At 37.8% G+C, this 18,627-nt stretch overlaps 2 protein-coding genes across 12 annotated transcripts in view; both read right to left on the bottom strand.

Moving 5' to 3' along the window:
* Positions 1–344: 344 nt before the first annotated feature.
* Positions 345–4,342, bottom strand: fezf1 (FEZ family zinc finger 1). The gene is made up of 4 exons (XM_055191553.2): positions 2,561–4,342; positions 2,340–2,474; positions 1,304–1,436; positions 345–1,145 (listed from the first exon to the last, which is right to left on the bottom strand). Exons 1-4 carry the CDS (start codon positions 3,335–3,337, stop codon positions 886–888), a joined length of 1,305 nt encoding a protein of 434 aa, XP_055047528.1. The 5' UTR covers positions 3,338–4,342; the 3' UTR covers positions 345–885.
* Positions 4,343–6,650: 2,308 nt separating this feature from the next.
* cadps2 (Ca++-dependent secretion activator 2) overlaps positions 6,651–18,627 on the bottom strand; it is a 150,093-nt gene continuing 138,116 nt past the window's right edge. For 4 of the 11 annotated variants that reach the window (XM_073868780.1, XM_073868782.1, XM_073868779.1 and 1 more), the window contains 7 exons: positions 18,372–18,386; positions 16,611–16,685; positions 16,250–16,333; positions 14,896–14,928; positions 11,856–11,963; positions 7,657–7,761; positions 6,651–7,479 (listed from right to left, as the gene is read on the bottom strand). In XM_073868780.1, coding sequence (XP_073724881.1) covers positions 7,309–7,479; positions 7,657–7,761; positions 11,856–11,963; positions 14,896–14,928; positions 16,250–16,333; positions 16,611–16,685; positions 18,372–18,386 — 591 coding nt within the window. In that variant the 3' untranslated portion in view covers positions 6,651–7,308. The remainder of the gene's footprint in view (positions 7,480–7,656; positions 7,762–11,855; positions 11,964–14,895; positions 14,929–16,249; positions 16,334–16,610; positions 16,686–18,371; positions 18,387–18,627) is intronic. The other 7 variants (XM_073868784.1, XM_073868781.1, XM_073868788.1 and 4 more) reach the window with 4 other exon arrangements.

Consider the following 18,627-nt stretch of genomic DNA (forward strand, 5'->3'; position numbering starts at 1 on the left):
GTTGTGTTTGGGAACAAAAACAGGAAAGTGAAAATCTGTTGTAGATCCTTTAACAAAATTAAATTTCTTCCACTAGATGGAGACTTTTCTTCTTGTGTACCTAAAACAAATTCATCATATTGTTTTCAGATAACTGTTGCTACAAATGTAATAATGATACACAACGATATTGAATTATTATTATTATTCTCATCTTCGTATTTATGTTTTATATTATACTTCAAGCACAATTGTTTGTCGTTGCTTCGACTAAACGTTGCTTGATATTTATATGGTCCATATCTTTTTAATAATTAAAGACTTCACAAATTTGATCAATAATATGATCTATTATTCGCAAGACTTTCTTTACAACAAGACCTGTATACAACATAACCGTAAAAAATAGCATAAGATATTTATTTCTTTTGCTTCCTTAATTTCTTTATCATATTTTTTTATAATATTTTGACAGATCAGGTGTCATTAGAAATATACAACAAAACCTTGCATATATATTCACACTGAATTAACAAAACGTTTACAGTTGGCAAACAATATATAGCTAATACAAAGAACTGTAGCCTATAAAATAAATAAATGTATAAAATAAAGGCTAAAATACACAGTGGTCACACGAATTACTGGGTTTCCATTACTCTCTTTAAGACAATGACAACAGTTTCGTTTAAAATAAATAAGACTGTCGTTACCCTGAGAGTAAAAATAATTATGCAATAATCAACCATTCACAGACAAGCTTCAACAATGATGATGGACCAGTAATATAATAATAAAAATACATAAAAAAAATAAAATAAAACGTTGCATGCGTTGTTACATATTTTTTTAAAACGTCATTGATCATTGTTGATGAATCCAACTTCGACGGCAAGTAAAGGAATTTTACTGACCCTCCAGATTTCCATTGGGTGTTGGTGGTGAATGGGGTCCTGGGGAAATATCGTGCAGTTTCCTAATGTGTTTTTTAAGATCAAAGTTCCTGCAGAAACCCTTTCCGCATGTAGGACACGTGAAAGGCTTCTTGTCGTTGTGCGTGTGCATGTGAAATGTAAGGTTGTACACCTGGTGGAATGCTTTGTTGCAGATATTGCACTTAAACTGTTTCTCTCCGCTGTGAGTCAATTTGTGGTTTTTGTAGTTACCTTAAAAAAAAAAATAAAACGATCATGTGAGCAGTCAATCACAATAAATATAACACTAAACATACATATATCTATCTGTCAATATTTAATTTTAAATTAGGAATAGCAATAAGGTGACATGATTAAATATAAAACCCCATAAAAGCGGATTTGTTTACCTTTTTGGTGAAATCCTTTGCCGCAGAATTCACAAATGAAAGGTTTGTATCCCGCATGAATTCTCGTATGGGTGTTGAGAGTTGAACTTCGGTTGAAAGCTTTACCACATTGGTTGCATTTGTGCGGTTTTTCCTGCACACATACGGGAGAAACATTAGTAGAACTTGTGCTGTCATTCGATTATTAAATATAGCCTATTTAATGCACTATTTATTCATTTAACGAATAAACCAGTTTAAAACAACAAATAAAAAAATAAAGGTTTTAAAAGGTTCTCAACGATTTATTTTTGGTCTCTTTCTTACAATTTAAAAGAACATTATTCCACTACAAAGCACCCTTTGTGCAACAAAAAGTATTCAAGTGCACCCCAGAAACAGAACCAAGATTTCGAGAAAGGGCATAATATGACCCGTGTTTAAACGCTTTATATGAAATCATGTAGCCTGACAAAGAACCTTTTAGAAACCTTTATTTGTAGAATGAACGATTAACGGATAAAATAAAAAAGACGAAAAATTAACAACAGGATGGTTGTATTTCTTAATTAAAATATGATAATATGTAATAATTATACTACGATAAACATTTTAAGCTGTATTTTATTAACAAAATTAATAATAATTAATTCGTTACATTTTATACTAACGTTTTAAACTAAATAACGAAAAATTCCTTAAAAAAATAATTTATAAATAAACCAATACGTAAAAATAATAAATACAACATCCACAAAAAGTTACGATTTTACAAGGAAAATAAAACGATGTCATGTATATATTTTATAATACACTAGTCAACATTCAAAGTGGATCAAAACCTTTGATAAAAGTTAACATAAAACCAATCCCCCAATACCCATTATTTTATAGGACAACTTAAATAACCGTTTTGATCCACATCAAATGTTGACTATATTTAATATAATTTATAAACAGTCCTATTTTCCTATTTACTCTAACAGATACTTTCAGAAATAATTATGTTGATGAAAACAACCAGTTAGGTTTATTGTAATATTATGCGCAGTATTACCTGAGTATGGATGATTTTATGGCGACAGAGAGTACTCGCTTGTCTGAAGCCTTTGCCGCACACTTTGCACACAAACGGTCTGGCTCCAGTGTGCACCGGCATGTGACGCGTTAAATTATAGTGTGCGTTGAACACCTGGAAACGTGAAATGCACTTTGCGTTAAACCGAGTAATGTAACCTGTGTTAAAAAAAAAAAAATAGGGAATCTCGCGCGTCTCACCTTTCCGCAGACTTCACATGTAAACACCTTTGGTTTGGTTTGTGGGGAGCCGCTGTTTAATTTGGCGGAGTTCTTGAATAGTTTCTCGGACAGCATCTGTGCGCTCTCCTTGACGTAATGGTGCAGATGCGTCTGAGAAAGCTCCTTAAAAGACACGTTAATAGGATACCTGTCCACGGCACCGCACGCTTTGCTCTTCTCCGTGGAAAAAATGCTCCTCTGACGCGCGTGAAGAGGGCTGTTGAGCAGATACGAAGCCATGGGGTGAAGGTTGACCAGACCCGCGTGTGGCGTACACGCAGTTTCCCCGCAGTTCAGGTAACACACGGCGGCTCCCATCGCGTGGAACGACGACTGGTTCACCACGCGTGGGCGAAATAGTTTGTGTTGTCCGATGGTCGGGGTCGCGTCTTGCTGCTCGTTTTTGTAATTCAAGCCAATGCTAACCAATTCGCTCGCATTGTACGAGAAAGCGTCGGGATGATTGGCGTCTAATCCATTGATGTGCAGTTTATGGGACGGCTCGCAGGCGAGCGGCATGAGCGGTATCATGCAGTGCAGCGGGGCGGGAGTCTGCTTGGGATCCGCTTTCCCCACGGGAGCGTGAAAAAAGTTCGGCAACGGTATCGACTTTGGCTCGGGCGTCCTCGCCATAATCCTTTCGATCGAAAAAGCGAGAGGTTTGGAGCCGGTCATCATGTTTCCTCCGGTCGTTAAACTTCCCGAAGCCGAAGGGGCGCCGAATATTCCCGCTGAGTGGCAAAGTGCGCTCTCCATGACTCTGCGCGCAACACCTTTACCTGTGCCGTGTGCTACTCCTCAGATAAGTTTGATTCCTCTCAGTGACCCGCAAGAAAAGACATCATCATCATCAGTCTTGGTCTGCTCGGGCCCCCTGGCTGTCAATTGCGGACAATCGGCACTTATGTCCGCCCCGGATTGCTCAATAAAGCGCGTTTTGTCAATAGCGCAACTCGCACGTCAAAGGCACGTAAAGCAGCCAGATGCTCGATTTAGTTATATCAATCACCAGAGACTTTCTCTCTCTCTCTCTCTCTCTCTCTCTCCTCCTGCACACTGCTATGGGTGACTAACTCAAGAAGGTGCTCTTTATTACCGCGCGCGTCCTGCTTAACTATACGCGTTTGGCGAATCTCGTGTCCCCTCGCACTTCACTGTGACATCACTTTACCTCACGCAACATGACAGGCGCGCGCTGCCGGGATCACTGCGTGCGTGTTTGTCAACATCTGACATGCGAAAACTCCACCTTACCTTGTTTTACTTTATTTAACATTGTGTATTCACACGTGAGTCAGATTGCAGGTTTTGAACAGATTTGGGGGCGATTTTGTTTTTTTTACCTGGTTTATCATCAAATATAATGCCTCAGTTTTTGCGTAGATTATGAGGAAGCACAATAAATATAGCATACAACGTAATATATTTAATGGATACAATTACATTTTACGCATTTTGCAGATGCTTTTATCCTAAGCAATTTACTATGCACTTTGCATTGTTTACAACACGTTTATAAGCAGTTTGTGTGTTCTTGGAATCGAACCAATAATCTTTGCGCTGCGTAATTCTCTGTACCAGATACAGAATATTTGGACATAGTGATAAAGGTCTCAAAGTGACCAAAGGCGAAAGTAGCCTATTTGAATAACGAAAGGTCATATAATTTATTTTTGTTGAATGTGTACATAATCTAACTAAATGTGACAAAATGAGCGGAATTATTATTTTCTATTGAAATTATTAATTTGTTTAACATTCATGTGTAATTAGTAAAACACTATGCAAACACAAAAAAGATAGAAAAAAAACAATTTCGATCCACAACCTTCGTTTCCAAACGCAAACTCATAAACACACACACACACACACACACACACAGAGAGAGAGAGAGAGAGAGAGAGAGAGAGAGAGAGAGAAAGAGAGAAAGAAGTGAAGGCAGTGCGAAATAGAATTGATACTCACTCACTCAATGCGAAGAAATCATTCTTGAAGGATTAATCTAAAAAGGTAACATATTAAACAATTACTGCGTCGAGGACTTGTCTGACGTTTAAACGGTTTTAATAATTATTATTTACTTTTTAATATGGGCTACATTACTTAGTCATGTGTATATTTTTGTAATGTCTATGGACGAACAACAATTGCGCTAAACTGATAATGTTTGTGTTTTTAGGGAGGCTTGAGAACATTGCTAATTGTGACTGCTGTTCAGTTGGTAGCAGATGGGTGTGAAATAACCTGCAATTTGAAGCTTTTTCACTAACAAGCCGTCGCCTCATTGTCATATGCTTCTCCTCGGATTTCCTCAATTGGGAAATGGGAAAATAAGTCCTATGTAACGATAATAGGACATAAAATGCATTTTAATGTCTTTTGGTGTTTGCTTTTTTGGCGTTTATTTTTAGGAGGTAAAATATGCTCAAGCAGGCATTTAAAAGTCTGAATGTAATATAAAAATAAATGTGATTATAATTTGAAAATGAGCTCGATTTTAATTTGTTCATTTTAGGAAGATAATTAAATGGATTTCTTTTTATTGTCCACTCTTCAATGATTTGACTGGAGAAATGGTTTTATCATATTTCCAGCCCAGTCTCCTGAAAATGCGTATAAATAGCACGAAGTGTAAAACTCGTGCAATACATATACGCCAAATTCCACTTTGGCGTGCATATGATACGCCAGTCCTTCCCATTCACTTAAACGGTGCATCTTTTTTGTCGTTTTCTTTATTGGTTTCTCAATTTTGTTGCTATTTTTTACCATTTTCGCTTGGGTTTAGGGTTAGAACAACTTTTGTTATATAAAAATGACATCCTAACCCAAACCCCAACTCTAACCCCAACTCCAAGCGACCATGGCTTAAATATGGTCAAAAACATGGAGAAACCTGTATATTAAATAACCTCATTAAGCAAATCTAAAATCTAACCCTAAACCCAAGCGAAAAAACTGAAGAAAAAAAAGAGAAACCAATAAATGAAACGACAAAAAAAGATGCACCCTTTAAGTGAATGGGAAGGACTGGCGTATGCACGCCAAAGTGGAATTTATTTATACGCATCCTCGCATTTCAAATGAACTAAATTTTTTCTACAAAAGAAATACAACTAATATGATTTCATATGTTTTGGCCTTATTATCATGCTTTATTTGTAGGCAGAAAAAAATCAGTTTGAAATAAGATTTTCATTTGTTCTTCGTTCAGTCAAGGTCTCTGGTTTAGACTAGTAAATAAAATGTAATAACTATTAAATAAAAAAATTCCACAGTAAACAAATGCCAGAAATGGCAAAATAGTTTTATAGTTATGGCTATAACGTTCACAGTTGTCTATTTTCGGCCTTGTTGCGTTTTTATTTTGCATAAAATAAGTAATAACGTTTTAATTTAACTACGTCTTACCATAATTATTTCTTACTATTTAAATATTTATCCTAAAGACCAGGAAATAATAAATCGGTAAATGTAATGTAAATGGGGACATTATTCTAATAGTAGGCTTTTATACGGTCAATACCCTATTTATTTTTTTAAACCCTATTTTTAAATTTGTAAAATGTATTGCAAAATAAATATGAAGGTCTTTTAAAGTGCAGTGAGTCCGGGTCTTATGGAAATAACAAAACTTCATACTGCAGCTTTACATAAACCAACAATATCTGTAAATAAAGATATACAACAATAGCAATTTTTACCAAGCTGCTTTCAATTAATTGAAGAGTTTTATATAAAGTTGGTTAAATGACAGTCTGGTTTTTTATGTAAATATAAATAGTATATACATTTACCTACAGTAATATAAATAGTATATACATTTACCTACAGTAATATATATATAAAATATCATTTTAAGGAATATACATTAAATTTATTTTTGAGGAAGGCTGAATGTTGTTTAAACATATTTACATAATTACTTACATAATTATCCATCAAGTCTCCTCTGACCATTTTATATTCATATTCATTATATACATGTGTGTTAGATAAATTCATATATATATATATAATAATAAATATAATATATAATAAATAACACAGACATAAAAGACCAGGTATGTGACATTAAAAACACTTTAATTTTAGCACATTTAAAAGACACCTGGACAAACTCAGGTGCACAAAGACGATAGAAATATACAACTCTTGTTAAAATTCATATAGACATATTCGTTGATCTGAAACATAGACATTGACAACATACAGTACTATACAAGATACACTCAACTGTAACTTCTATCATAGCTATTGAGTGAAACAGTGTCACGATTTCATTGGCTAAACAGTGAACAACTAGCATTTCATTCACCATATTTATGGCTTTGGCCTGAGGATCCCAAGCTGATGCAGAAAACGGCACATACTGTAAGCAGACACTATCACGCTCTGTATTCTATCCTTCATTCCGGTACACCGTGCCTATATGATACCCAAACAAATCAATGGTTGGCCTCTGTGTAAACATTTGGAAATCAGCATCTACGAGTGCATCCCGCTAGCATTTCGGACAATCACGAGCCGAGGCTGCCTGGTAACGCGACGGGCCACCATATCACGCACATCAAATACAGAACGACAGAAAGAGACACCGTAGCTCGTCTGTAAGTGGCCAATGAGAGTTTTTGTACAAGCGTGGTGATGACAAGAGGGCACTTGCTGGAGTGTGAGCTGAAATCTGGCCTCTTTGTATCTATCGACTATCCATGTAGGTGCTCATATTAACCTTCCTCTTCATCGCTGTCCCTCATGGTGATGCCCTGCAGGCCGTCGGCCGCAGACACGGCCGCCGTGGCTTCCTCGATCGTGAGCCGGTTGTAAACCGTCTCGTAGCTCTTGTTGTTCAAGGTGCCGTCCAGCACGCCTTGTAGTCGGAAGTCGCGGTAGGACTTCTGTGCGAAGAGACAGGACAAATACTCTTAATTATAAAGCAATAGTTTGAAGGACAATATGTGGCACTCGTGTACTAATGAATCTCTTATTTTCCGGCTAATGGAATTCCTCGTGCAGCCAAGCCGAACTTGACACTTTTGTCACGGCCGATTAGCGCTGTATTCTTCTCTTTTTACCTTGACAATCTTGATGAGAGTTTTGAGTTGGTAAACATGCAGCTGCTGGTCCAGCCTGTCTGTCAGCCACACGCACACTGCCTTCATGAAAGAGTTGTACCATTGCTGTGAATGTGAAGAGAGAGAGAGATAAACCTTGACCTAAAGGGGACATAAAATACGAAGCACAAAACCTCGTTTTAAGCTAATAAAAGATGTGATTTAGGCGGGGTATAATAAAGGTCCTCTTTTGGTTAAGTACAAAACTGCCTTTTATACAATTACACAATTGTGCCAGCAAATTGAAAATCGAGTCGGCGAATCATTATTGCAAAAAAAGTCATTTCTGATTTTTATTAAACCTGATACTTCAATTCATTCAGGTGAAAACATACAAGCTGCATTAAAAGCACGATTACCTGTTTAAATGTATGACGGTATTAAGAGTCTGGTTCATTAATTCACCGCTTATTACTGAACTTGCTGTAAGTATCTTCTCCTGCCCTAAGTATGATCTGAGGTCACTTTCGCACATAATAAACCGATTACAGCTAAAGATACTGAACCTACTAATTACAAGGCTAACACTTGAATGTGTGTGTGAAGGGGACACTCAACACTGTGTATTAATATTACTTGATAACGCATTCATTTTATTCCACCCGAGGACACCTTATATAATTAGAGACGCAGAAGGCCAGACTCTCAGTGATTTGACATTATGCCGCGTTCTTCCAAGATGCTAAATGGGCACGACAGCCATAAAAGAAAAAAAAAACAAACATAAAGCAGCGAGCTCTTTAATCAGAAAGGTGAATTGCTTCGCGCGGGGACCCTTTGACTCCATCTCCAGTCTAATATATCTGGAAGTGATATAAAAAGTGAAAAACGATTGTCCGGTATGACTAGACACTTGGAATATGATATTAGGCGTGTGTTTGGATACAAATTACCATATCCAGTCAGGTTACAAGGTTGCCCGTTTCTTTTTAAAACATCACCAAGTAGCATCATCGATCCGGTTTTCATTTATCTAATTTTTCATACTTGATTACAGTCGGGCTTTATTTCCAATTTAACGGAAAGGCACGTGATTGAAGCGCATACGGCGGTGCCCTAATTGTTGGAGGTGAAGGAACTCCAATGCATTTCTTCATATCAGTGGTCGTCAGATGAATCTCCGAGTGTTGGTAATCACGGCCTTAAGTGTCCTCTTGTGTGGTTCATTAGAGAGGCAGGGGAGGGCAGGATCCACACCTGTGACCGGGCTGAAGGCCGTGTGGACCTCATCACTTTCCTAATCACGGTGATTTAGCATCCGCGGACAAACAGACGGCAGACTGATTTTTTGATTTCCTTACGCATCTACTGACGTACGTCAGATTGTGAGCCACAATTGTAGGTGAAAATATATATATATTTCCACCAAACAGTTAACCGGAGAGATTCGAGAGAAATTAGATTAGGCGATTGATGCGTATAAAGAGACGCTCGGCACAAATGTGCACACGGTGTGTTTGATGAGGAAGCTTCTGTGGTGACACGCGGCGACCTCTCTCCGAGTCGTCTCCCGATACATGACTGTGTTTGTCTGACACGCATTAGGAGCTGTTGGGGCGCGGGGCACATCCATTCCTCTCGTCTGTTTCCATACGGTGCCATTGGCGGCCTCGCCGAGGGTCTAATGAATCGAGAGGAGGCAACAAACAGTGCATCTTTCCAATCTAGAAACTTTTCAAAGCCAGTTTATGTTTGTGTGTGCCCTCAGGAGTGTTTGTGTCATTGTATAGATCTGCTGTTTCCAAAACATGCGTATTGAACAAAAATAAGGTAGTAGTAGCATATTTAGCTGGGTGTACTTGATAACATCGAGCTCTCTCTTTCTGAGGTCAACAGGAGTCCCGGGTGAGTATTCAGGCGCTGGAAGTGGTCACAGTGGGCTCATGAGTGCTCTTGTTGAGGCCTTCCTACAAAAACTTTCCCCACCCCTCTAACCCCCTTTGCGTCGGGTCTACAATACCTACAGCTGAAGAGAGGGGCCGGGAAGGATGGACAGACAATGTTGTGCACAGGCATAGGCTACATTACTTAACATGAGTGTTGCTTTTTAAGTGGAAAATGTGTGATATTAAAACAAATGGCTAATATTTATAAAAAATTGTGAACTGGAAATAAATAAGTATTTAAAAACAACATGAAATATTAAAAAACTATTTTTCGGTCACTAATCTAATAAGCAGATTTGTAATAACCAGATTTCCTCAGCTTGATCCCATGTTTTTATTAGAGAAAAGTTAAGACATACCAAATGATTTAATTTATGTTAATCAACTCAAACTGTTAAAAATAATATATCAATTAATACTTTAATTATTTAGTAGTCTCTGACTTAAATTAGACCCTAGTGTATTAACCTAGATAAATAGAAACAGCTACACTACATGTAGCCTTATCCTAGCACACCGTAAACCTGGACAAGTTCATTTTATTTGTAAAAATTGAGGAAAGTTGTTGCCCTAAAAAAATTTAAGTAATGTGAACTAAAACCAGAGTATTTGATTTAAAATTTCTAGTAATTCCAATATAATTCAGCAAGGTCAATAAACTTAATTTTAAGTTGATTTAACTTGAAATAATTTGTAATGTCAATTGTTCTGTATAACAAAGTGAGCATTACATTTTTCTATTATTAGGTAATTTATATTACTTATAAAGGTATTATAACACAAAATTCTGTGATGCTCCACAGAAACACACAAAAAACTGTGATTTGACACATATTTTCAGTGTAGTAAACACTGATCACCTGATCGGTGACTTCATAAAATTATAATTTACAACAAAACAACATTTTAAATATAGTAGCTAAAACCTCTATGACATATATTAACAAATATTTAGTAGATTTATTTAGTAAATAAATAGTAGTTCTTATCAGTTCTTATTCTGTCTAAAAGCATAAATAATCAAAATATTCAGACACAAGGGATTATGGGTATTCCTTACATGTATTGATCATCTTAAAGGGATAGTTCACCCAAAAATGAAATTTCTCTAATTTTCTTACCCTCATGTTGTTACAAATCTGTATACATTTCTTTGTGTTATGATGAACACAAGAGAAGATATTTTGAGGAATGTTCTTCCCAAACCCATCATGAACCCCATTCACTGTCATAGTGGGATAAAAGGATACTATGGAAGTGAATGGGGCTCATGATCGGTTTGGTTACAAACATTTCTCAAACTATCTTCTCTTGTGTTCATCAGCATAAAAAATGTATACAGATTTGTAGCAACATGAGGGTGAATAAATGATCATTTTTGGTTGAACAATCCCTTTAAGTTCATTTCACTTGAATGCCTTTAAGAGGGTGAGCTAGTATCTATCTTAGTAATGTATGTTTTTTTTTAAATCGGGTGTTTTATGTTTTCTTTTAATGCATGTACTTTTATATTGTTTTTGTGTATCTTGATTGTACAGCAGTTTGATATACTGGTGCAGTTGTAAAGTGCTATATTATAAATCAATGAATTGAAGTGAATGTATAGCTTTAATAGTTAAAGGAAAACACCACAGTTTTTCAATATTTTACTATGTTCTTACCTCAACTTAGATGAATTAATACATACCCATCTTTTTTTTTTAATGCGTGCACTTTTAATCTTTGTACAGCGCTTCTTGAATGTGTCAGCATTTTGCCCAGCCCCACTCATTCCCATGGCTCAAAAAAAAAAAAGTTTTATTTTGTGCCCCCATACTTTCTCGTGTATCTATTCATGTAACAGTCTTTAAATATGGAAAACATGGAAGCGTTTGGTGGCTTCTAAATTCATCCCTGTTTGGAGCCATAGGAATGAATGGGGCTAGGCTAAATGCTAACAGATTCATGAGGCGCTGTACAAAGATTAAAAGTGCATGCATTGAAAAAAGATAGGCATGTATTAATTTATCTAAGTTGAGCTAAGAACATAGTAAAATATTGAAAAACGGTGGTGTTTTCCTTTAAAAGTACACGCTCCTTTCCATGTCTGAAAGATTCGCTCACAACGCAATGTTAACAGGAGTTAATTTACAGGCTGTGAGTCTGAAGCGGGGGGAATTATGATAATGTTGGTCTTGTCTACATCACCAATCCCAGGAAGTAAACTGTTGCCTACAATCCGTGTTTGTTGCAGTCCAAGAAAAGAGATCTGATCTCTGTACAGCTGAAACTTACATCAAAGATCTTCTCTGTGTACACCTCATCATTCACACGGTCTCGCAGAATGTCTTGGTTCTGCCTTACAAAGGTGATGTAGGTGTCTGCAAGATCCATACCAGGTTTCTGTCAAAAGGAAGTGACAAAAGATTTTATATCATTACATTTATGTTATGTTAGTTTCATTTTTGTGGTTGCAAAGCAAATTATATCAACAAACATATTAATAATGTTCACTTACACGCATTAGGTGCATTAAAGGGACACTCCACTTTTTTTGAAAATATGCTCATTTTCCAGCTCCTCTAGAGTTAAACATTTGATTTTTAAAGTTTTGCAATCCATTCAACCGATCTCGGATCTGGCGCTACCACTCTTAGCATAGCTTAGCATAATCCACCGAATGTGACCAGACCACTAGCATTGCGGCTGCGCTAAAAAAACAACCAAAGAGTTGCGACATCCTTCCCATTTAAAACCCGACTCCTCCGTAGCTACATCGTGCACAAAGACCGACAGAAAACTAAAAGTATTGATTTTCTAGGCAGATTTGGCTAGGAACTATACTCTCATTCTGGCGTAATAATCAAGGACTTTGCTGCTGTACCATGGCTGCAGCAGGTGCAATGATATTACGCAGTGCCCGAAAACGGTAACTTTAATAGCAGGGGACCATTTTCGGGGCACTGCATAACATCACTGCGCCTCCTGCAACTTTTAATTTTCAGTCGGTCTTAGTACACAATGTCACTACAGAAGAGTCAAGTTTTATATAGAAAAAATATTGAAACTCTGGTTATTTTTTAGTGCGATGCTAATGGTCTAATCAGATTCAATGGATTATGCTAAGCTATGCTAAAAGTGGTACCATCAGACCCTGAGATCAGCTGTATGGATTCCAAAATGGTAAAAATCAAATGTTTAACTCTAGGGGAGCTGGAAAATGAGCACATTTAAAAAAAAAAGTGGAATGTCCCTTTAAATTAAGAAAGTTCACCTAAAGAAACAAACTTGTACTAAGCTCAAGTCCAAAAGTATTTTTGTTTCAACCAACTATTGTTTCAACCAGAGTGAGCAAATCCAACACCAAATCAAATACAAACACACATATTAAATATTGATGTCATCTGTTTAAACCCCCTACAAAAAGCAGCAGCGACACATAACCTGTTAAAAGCGATCCTTTTACCTGTGAAACAATATTTCTATTCACACTGTGGGTGTTACAAGCATGAAAACCGTCTAAATAGTGCAATAATTGCTGTGACGCGTTTCCCACCCATGACTCGAGTGCTGATATAACCCGAGGGCTTGGAAACCGTACCCCCCTTCCTTCGTTCAGACATCTGAACATCAACCTTCTGTCAGCACCCTAATTTATATCACTGTGTTGAACAGCAGCGTTTAACAAAACATCTCGGTACAAAACAAAATATCAAATTCCACACGTGGACTTTTGAAATGAATAAAAGCGACATGCTGGATTGCTGGAAAGCCACACTGTTTGGAAAAAAGGTAAACTACTGTCACGCTACTGAAAAGGTACACTGTCAGAAATTAAAGTACAAAAGCTGTCATTATTTAGGTACAGATATGTACCGAGGTACTAATATGAACCCTTTAGGTAAAATACAAAGGGCGCCGCCCCAGTGACAGCTTTTGTACCTTTATTATTCCTACTAAAGCACCTCAAAAGGTTTTGGGAAGAGATGCAAGTTTGGGTCTTCCATAAGCACAACAAAGCCAGCCAGGGACAACAAGCCCCATCCGTCAGGCCACACAATGCAGGGGCAGTTGGGTGTGGGTCGGGGTGTGAGTGTGTGAATGAATGAATGGAGAGGTGTGGGACGGTGAGATTAACGCCAGGTTAATGACTGGTTAAGCCGAGCGGATAAGCGGCGTGGATGGGAAACAGTAGAAAGGGAAGCGGAGACGAAATGCGCAGTAATTACACAGGACGGCTAACCTGGCTTCCTGCCACCGCTTCATTCACCGTCCAGGTGCAGGTGTGCGAATGTGTGCGTTTCGGTTCTGGAAAATCTGTAAGTTTTGAGTAAATACTTTGTTGTGGTAGCGTTAATGCGAAGAGAAATGTGAGGCGTGTTAGCGCGGGTGTGAACGTGCGAACGAGTGCGTTAAACGGAGAGCTATCGCGAGGGCACCTCGCCAAAAAGCCCGAGCTCTTGAGGGGCAGACTGCACAAAGGAGCGGAGAAGCTTAACCTTTCGTGACAAGAGCCGGCAATGTTCGGTGCGAATGGCCAGACCACAGCCAGGTCTTCCCCTCCTTCTCCGGCTTCGTGAAAAGTGCTTTTCCTTCTGTACAAAAGCGCAAGGTGGAGGTTACAATATAATTGAGGGGGAGATGGGATACCAAGAGCTCAGCTGGAGTGACGGGGTGTTGGATCACAGGAACGTCTGGGGTTTGAGTGACTTTTTGGGCGTTTCTGGAAACCTTATTAGTAGCTGTCATGAAGAGTGGACCAAAAAAAGTATTTGGATTAAAGCCACACTTATACAGGAATGAATGTCATTGCATTAAAAAAAAACTAAAATGAGGTTTGTTGAGTGAAATACTTTATGTTTTTACAAATAAAGCCCGTTTGTAATACCGCTGTAGTCTCGGTTCAGCGTTACGTTCTTTCTGCTTGCTCACTGCCGTCATTTTGAACACAGTCTTGGTTCCTGGTGATTCATTAGCATCTTTCTCTGCTTGTGACTGCCTATTGTCAACACGGTGGCAGATCGTGAGACTGATTTTAAGCCAATCGGGTTACTAATTAGTCTTGCACAGCCAGCTCTCGAAGACGCTCCAATCCCTCTTTCATTTTGCCATAAATCCCAAATGATAAAAAACTCAAATCGTGTAATAGTAATGTTGCTAAATAATGCTTAAAAAAATCTAATAATGCAAGATAGAAATGTTTGGCAAAGCTGAATAAATAATACAACACAAACACAAATAAATGCATGCACAAGCACATACACACACAACATTTGAACAGGGCATGCTGGAAACATGCAGACAGTTACCACTTATACCTCCAAATAAAACTTACTGGGACATCCACATATTTGGCTGCTGCTTTTACCTTGGAGGCAACAGAGAAAAGTAACTCTGCTAAATATATTTTGGTTGAAAAATGATGCATTGTAAAGTCCCAATCTTTCTGTACACATACACAACCCATCAACAAAGCTTAAACCTAAATGCATTTTTATTACTATTCAACAAATTCAACAACAAAAATTGTTGTTGTGGGTGAAATATAGACACAAAAAGTATATATAGCAGTCTCTCCAGAAAAACGTGATTATGCGATCGCATGGTTCAAAGTCATGAGGCAAGTCCGCATATTTATGCAGGGGCGCATTTTTTCAAATAGCGCGCACTTTTGGCGCATAAATTGCAGATTTCCGCACGCAAAATATGTGGGGCTGCATGATTTCATAATCCTGTATTTTCGTAGCAAAAAGTCACATCTCTTAGCAGAAAGTTGAAAAATGTTGCATTTACTGCACACAAGCGCAGCCATGTCCCATGTTGCCACGGGTATGTGATGAAGTGACGTAATTACGCAACGTGAACATCATTGAAAAGCTGCAAACTTTGAAAAAATATCCTGCATATTCCATCGCATTTAAAAAAAAACGCAAGATCAAGAATTTTTGCCCACGACAATCACAAAATTTTTTTTTATGATTCAGGGTCGCATAATATGAAGAGTTTGGTTCCAAAATGTGATAAACGCCAATCTTTTTAAATGAGTTATGGCCAAAGTCTTGTATCTGGTCAGTATTAAAAAGTACATTCTTAATTTTATGCAAAATCCAATATCCGTCATGTTATTCTGTCATCTTTTCTCCCTTTTTCCTAAAACGCAATAAATGCCACTTCTCCTTCTCTTCAGAATGCAATAAATCCACTCAACAAATCACAGCGCACCATTCCATGCACTGTAAACAACAATGGCGGCGCTTTGAATTCATACGGAATCCTAGTTTTTCTCATCTACTTTGTACTTCGTGATCAACAAACAAACAAAAACAAAATAATACTTTTTGATGGCAAAAGTGACGGGGAAGAATGTTTATTTTTTTTAATCAGTGTATACCACTAGTCAACTAAATGAATATAACATGTCAAAGATTAATGCACATTTATATATTGATTCAACAGATTTATAGCCTTTTGAAAAAAAATTGTCATGGATTTATTGCATTATGTGGATAAAATAATAAATCTTTGAAAATCGAATTATGGATTTGAATTTTATAGGTTTCCAAAGCAAAATCAAATCATACTTATTCCAGCTGAACTTGCTTACGGATAGCCCTGTTAAGAAATCACTGATCAGTCAGAAATGAGATACCAGAAAGGGGCGGGGTATGGATAACCATGAAAATACTTACGGTAAAAGAGAGGATGGAAGAAAAGAATGTTCCCTCGTCATATCGTGAGAGTTTGGACAACACCCCGTCTAAAACAGCTGCAAACTGTGAAAGCGAAGAAATGTTTGCGTGACAACAGACCTTTAGCGCAATCAACAATGAACAATTTAGGACAGAGAATCGTGCAGTGAAAAACGTAAAGTACAGCTACACCCCTCCCCTGAATGCAACTCAAACCCAGTTTAAACAATATGAAAAAGCAGCATATTCTGACATAGTCAAGCTCATGCATGGTGAAGGCCAGTTGGGAATAATGGGCAAAAGCCAAATCTCGATGTCGTGCGATGTGTTAGCTCCGAAGAGGGCGAGACAATGGCTGTACCTTTGAGACTAAGGAGGAGATCATTTCCTTAAAGGCCTCTTCGATTAGGACATCGATTTTCGAGTGGTACTGTTGCTGCGGACACAGAGGGAGAGAACAGAGACAAGAAACGTAAACAAATACGTTAGGCTCTCCAAAGAGAAATTAATAGAGGGCGCGAACAATGCCGATTGGTGGAAACCTTGATTCGAGCGAGCGACGGCAAAATGGATCGCGAACGGTCCGAAAAGAACAACCTCTCCCGGCACATTCACAAAGACATGTTCTGGGAGAAGGTAAAATCCTTCTGTGTAATAGGCCTGAGTTAAGCAGCTATTAGGCCCATTATGCCGATGAATGGAATTCCTGCTCTCGTTTAGGGCAAAGGAATTTGAAGGATACTTTTTGTGCGGGCCACAATTAGGGCAGCCTTGTGTTTTTCTAAAGAACCCGTCCAGCTGCGGCAACCAAAGGCTCACACTGCATTCAATTAATCCGCCATTTCACGTCTGATAAGTCTTATTCACCTATTTTGTGGAAAGTGATGGTGAAAAAAGGCGTGAGGGAAAGAGAGAAGAAGAAAGCAAAGGGTTGGGAGAGAGAACATCCATTTGAGAGCGCTGAATAGATGCCTTAGCTGCATACAAGCTGCGAGCCGCAAGCAGAAGTTCATCTCTGCCAACAATGCCCATTCACGGCGAATCTAAAGGACAGCCAAATTAAAAATTTCAATCAACAATGCGCGCAGATCGGTGACAAATTGAGGGTGCTAAGAGGTCACTGTCAGCAGCCCTAATTTTCTTTTCACCCTATTTTTCCTTTACACGAAATGGCAGTTTTTTCATAAATGGAGAATTTCGAGGACTTTTTACCTCAATTAACACTTCCATGTTTGCTTTTTATACGGCTAAATCGCGAGGGCTTTTTTTTGCATCGAGCAAATTATAATGGAGGTCTTTGCTTGTGTGTGTGAAAACCAAAAGAACAATAATGTCTTTTGAAAACATTTATCTGGTAGCCATCCACTTTAGAGTCACTTCAGCGAGATGGCGGTTTATAAAGCATAACCTTGTATTTTGAAATAAAGCGGCTGGCAAACTCGGGTAAAATAATCTTTTCTTTGTTTTTCAATGAAGCCTTTCAGGAACGCGGCGGCGCGCGCTGATGGCCATTAATTTCAATTCTGCACGTCAGAAAATTGGCTGAGAGCAGAGAAATACCGTTTAACCCGATACTAGAGAAGTGAAAATAAAAGTGCCGGTTTTTCGTGGTGGAATGGTGATCTCGCCGCACGAGGCCACTGACGTTAAGTGTCACCGCTAGCAGGAATATCTCTTTATATATAAAGTCAGCATCTTAACTTGAGGGCTGGAAAAGAGTAGCATCAACTACTATAGAAGAATTCTACACACGTTTAAACGAAAGGAGCATTATGCCATGAGAGAGAGGTAGACATTAAACAGTTTGTGACGTGATTAAAGTTGAGGGTCTGATAATAAAATCGACATATACATTTTTCCATTTGCTTTAATTCGAAACGACTTCATTCAAGATACGTTTTATCAGTTGGTGGCTTTTTATTAGATTTAAACCTATGACCTTAGCATTGCTGGTATCGTACAAGTACATGATATAGGTTTTTCTTTTTTTATATAGCAATTAAAGGACTCTTTAAGGACTTGACCACTGATGTTAAATCTAAAGTATGTTTAGTGCTGAACTATTATGAATTGACTCCACTTAAATATTAATCATATCATACATTGTGCGAGTGACACTTACCCACTGTTGGTCAACCTTGGATTCATGCAGTGATGTGTAGGACATGCGGGAATAAACAAAACATGAATGAAAAAAATATATATTAGAGGTGCGTGATGCATTGGTAAGAATCAATAAAACTCTCTTAAGACTTTGATCATTTGAAAAGTTTGGTTCCAAAACGGGATAAACACAAAAAAAAAAGAGTTACCACCAAAATCAGTATTGTATCAGGTCAGTATTAAAAAGTAAATTCTTTTGCAAAATCCAATATCCA

The sequence above is a fragment of the Misgurnus anguillicaudatus genome, chromosome 6, assembly GCF_027580225.2.
Source record: "Misgurnus anguillicaudatus chromosome 6, ASM2758022v2, whole genome shotgun sequence".
Classification (NCBI taxonomy): domain Eukaryota; kingdom Metazoa; phylum Chordata; class Actinopteri; order Cypriniformes; family Cobitidae; genus Misgurnus; species Misgurnus anguillicaudatus.

Coding starts and splice junctions, on each gene's coding strand:
- fezf1 (XM_055191553.2), bottom strand. CDS start 3,337: ATGGAGAGCGCACTTTGCCACTCAGCGGGAATATTCGGCGCCCCTTCG. Junction 1,437..2,339: donor ATAAAATCATCCATACTCAG/GTAATACTGCGC, acceptor GTATGTGTGCAG/GAAAAACCGCACAAATGCAA. Junction 1,146..1,303: donor CAAAGGATTTCACCAAAAAG/GTAAACAAATCC, acceptor TTTTTTTTTAAG/GTAACTACAAAAACCACAAA.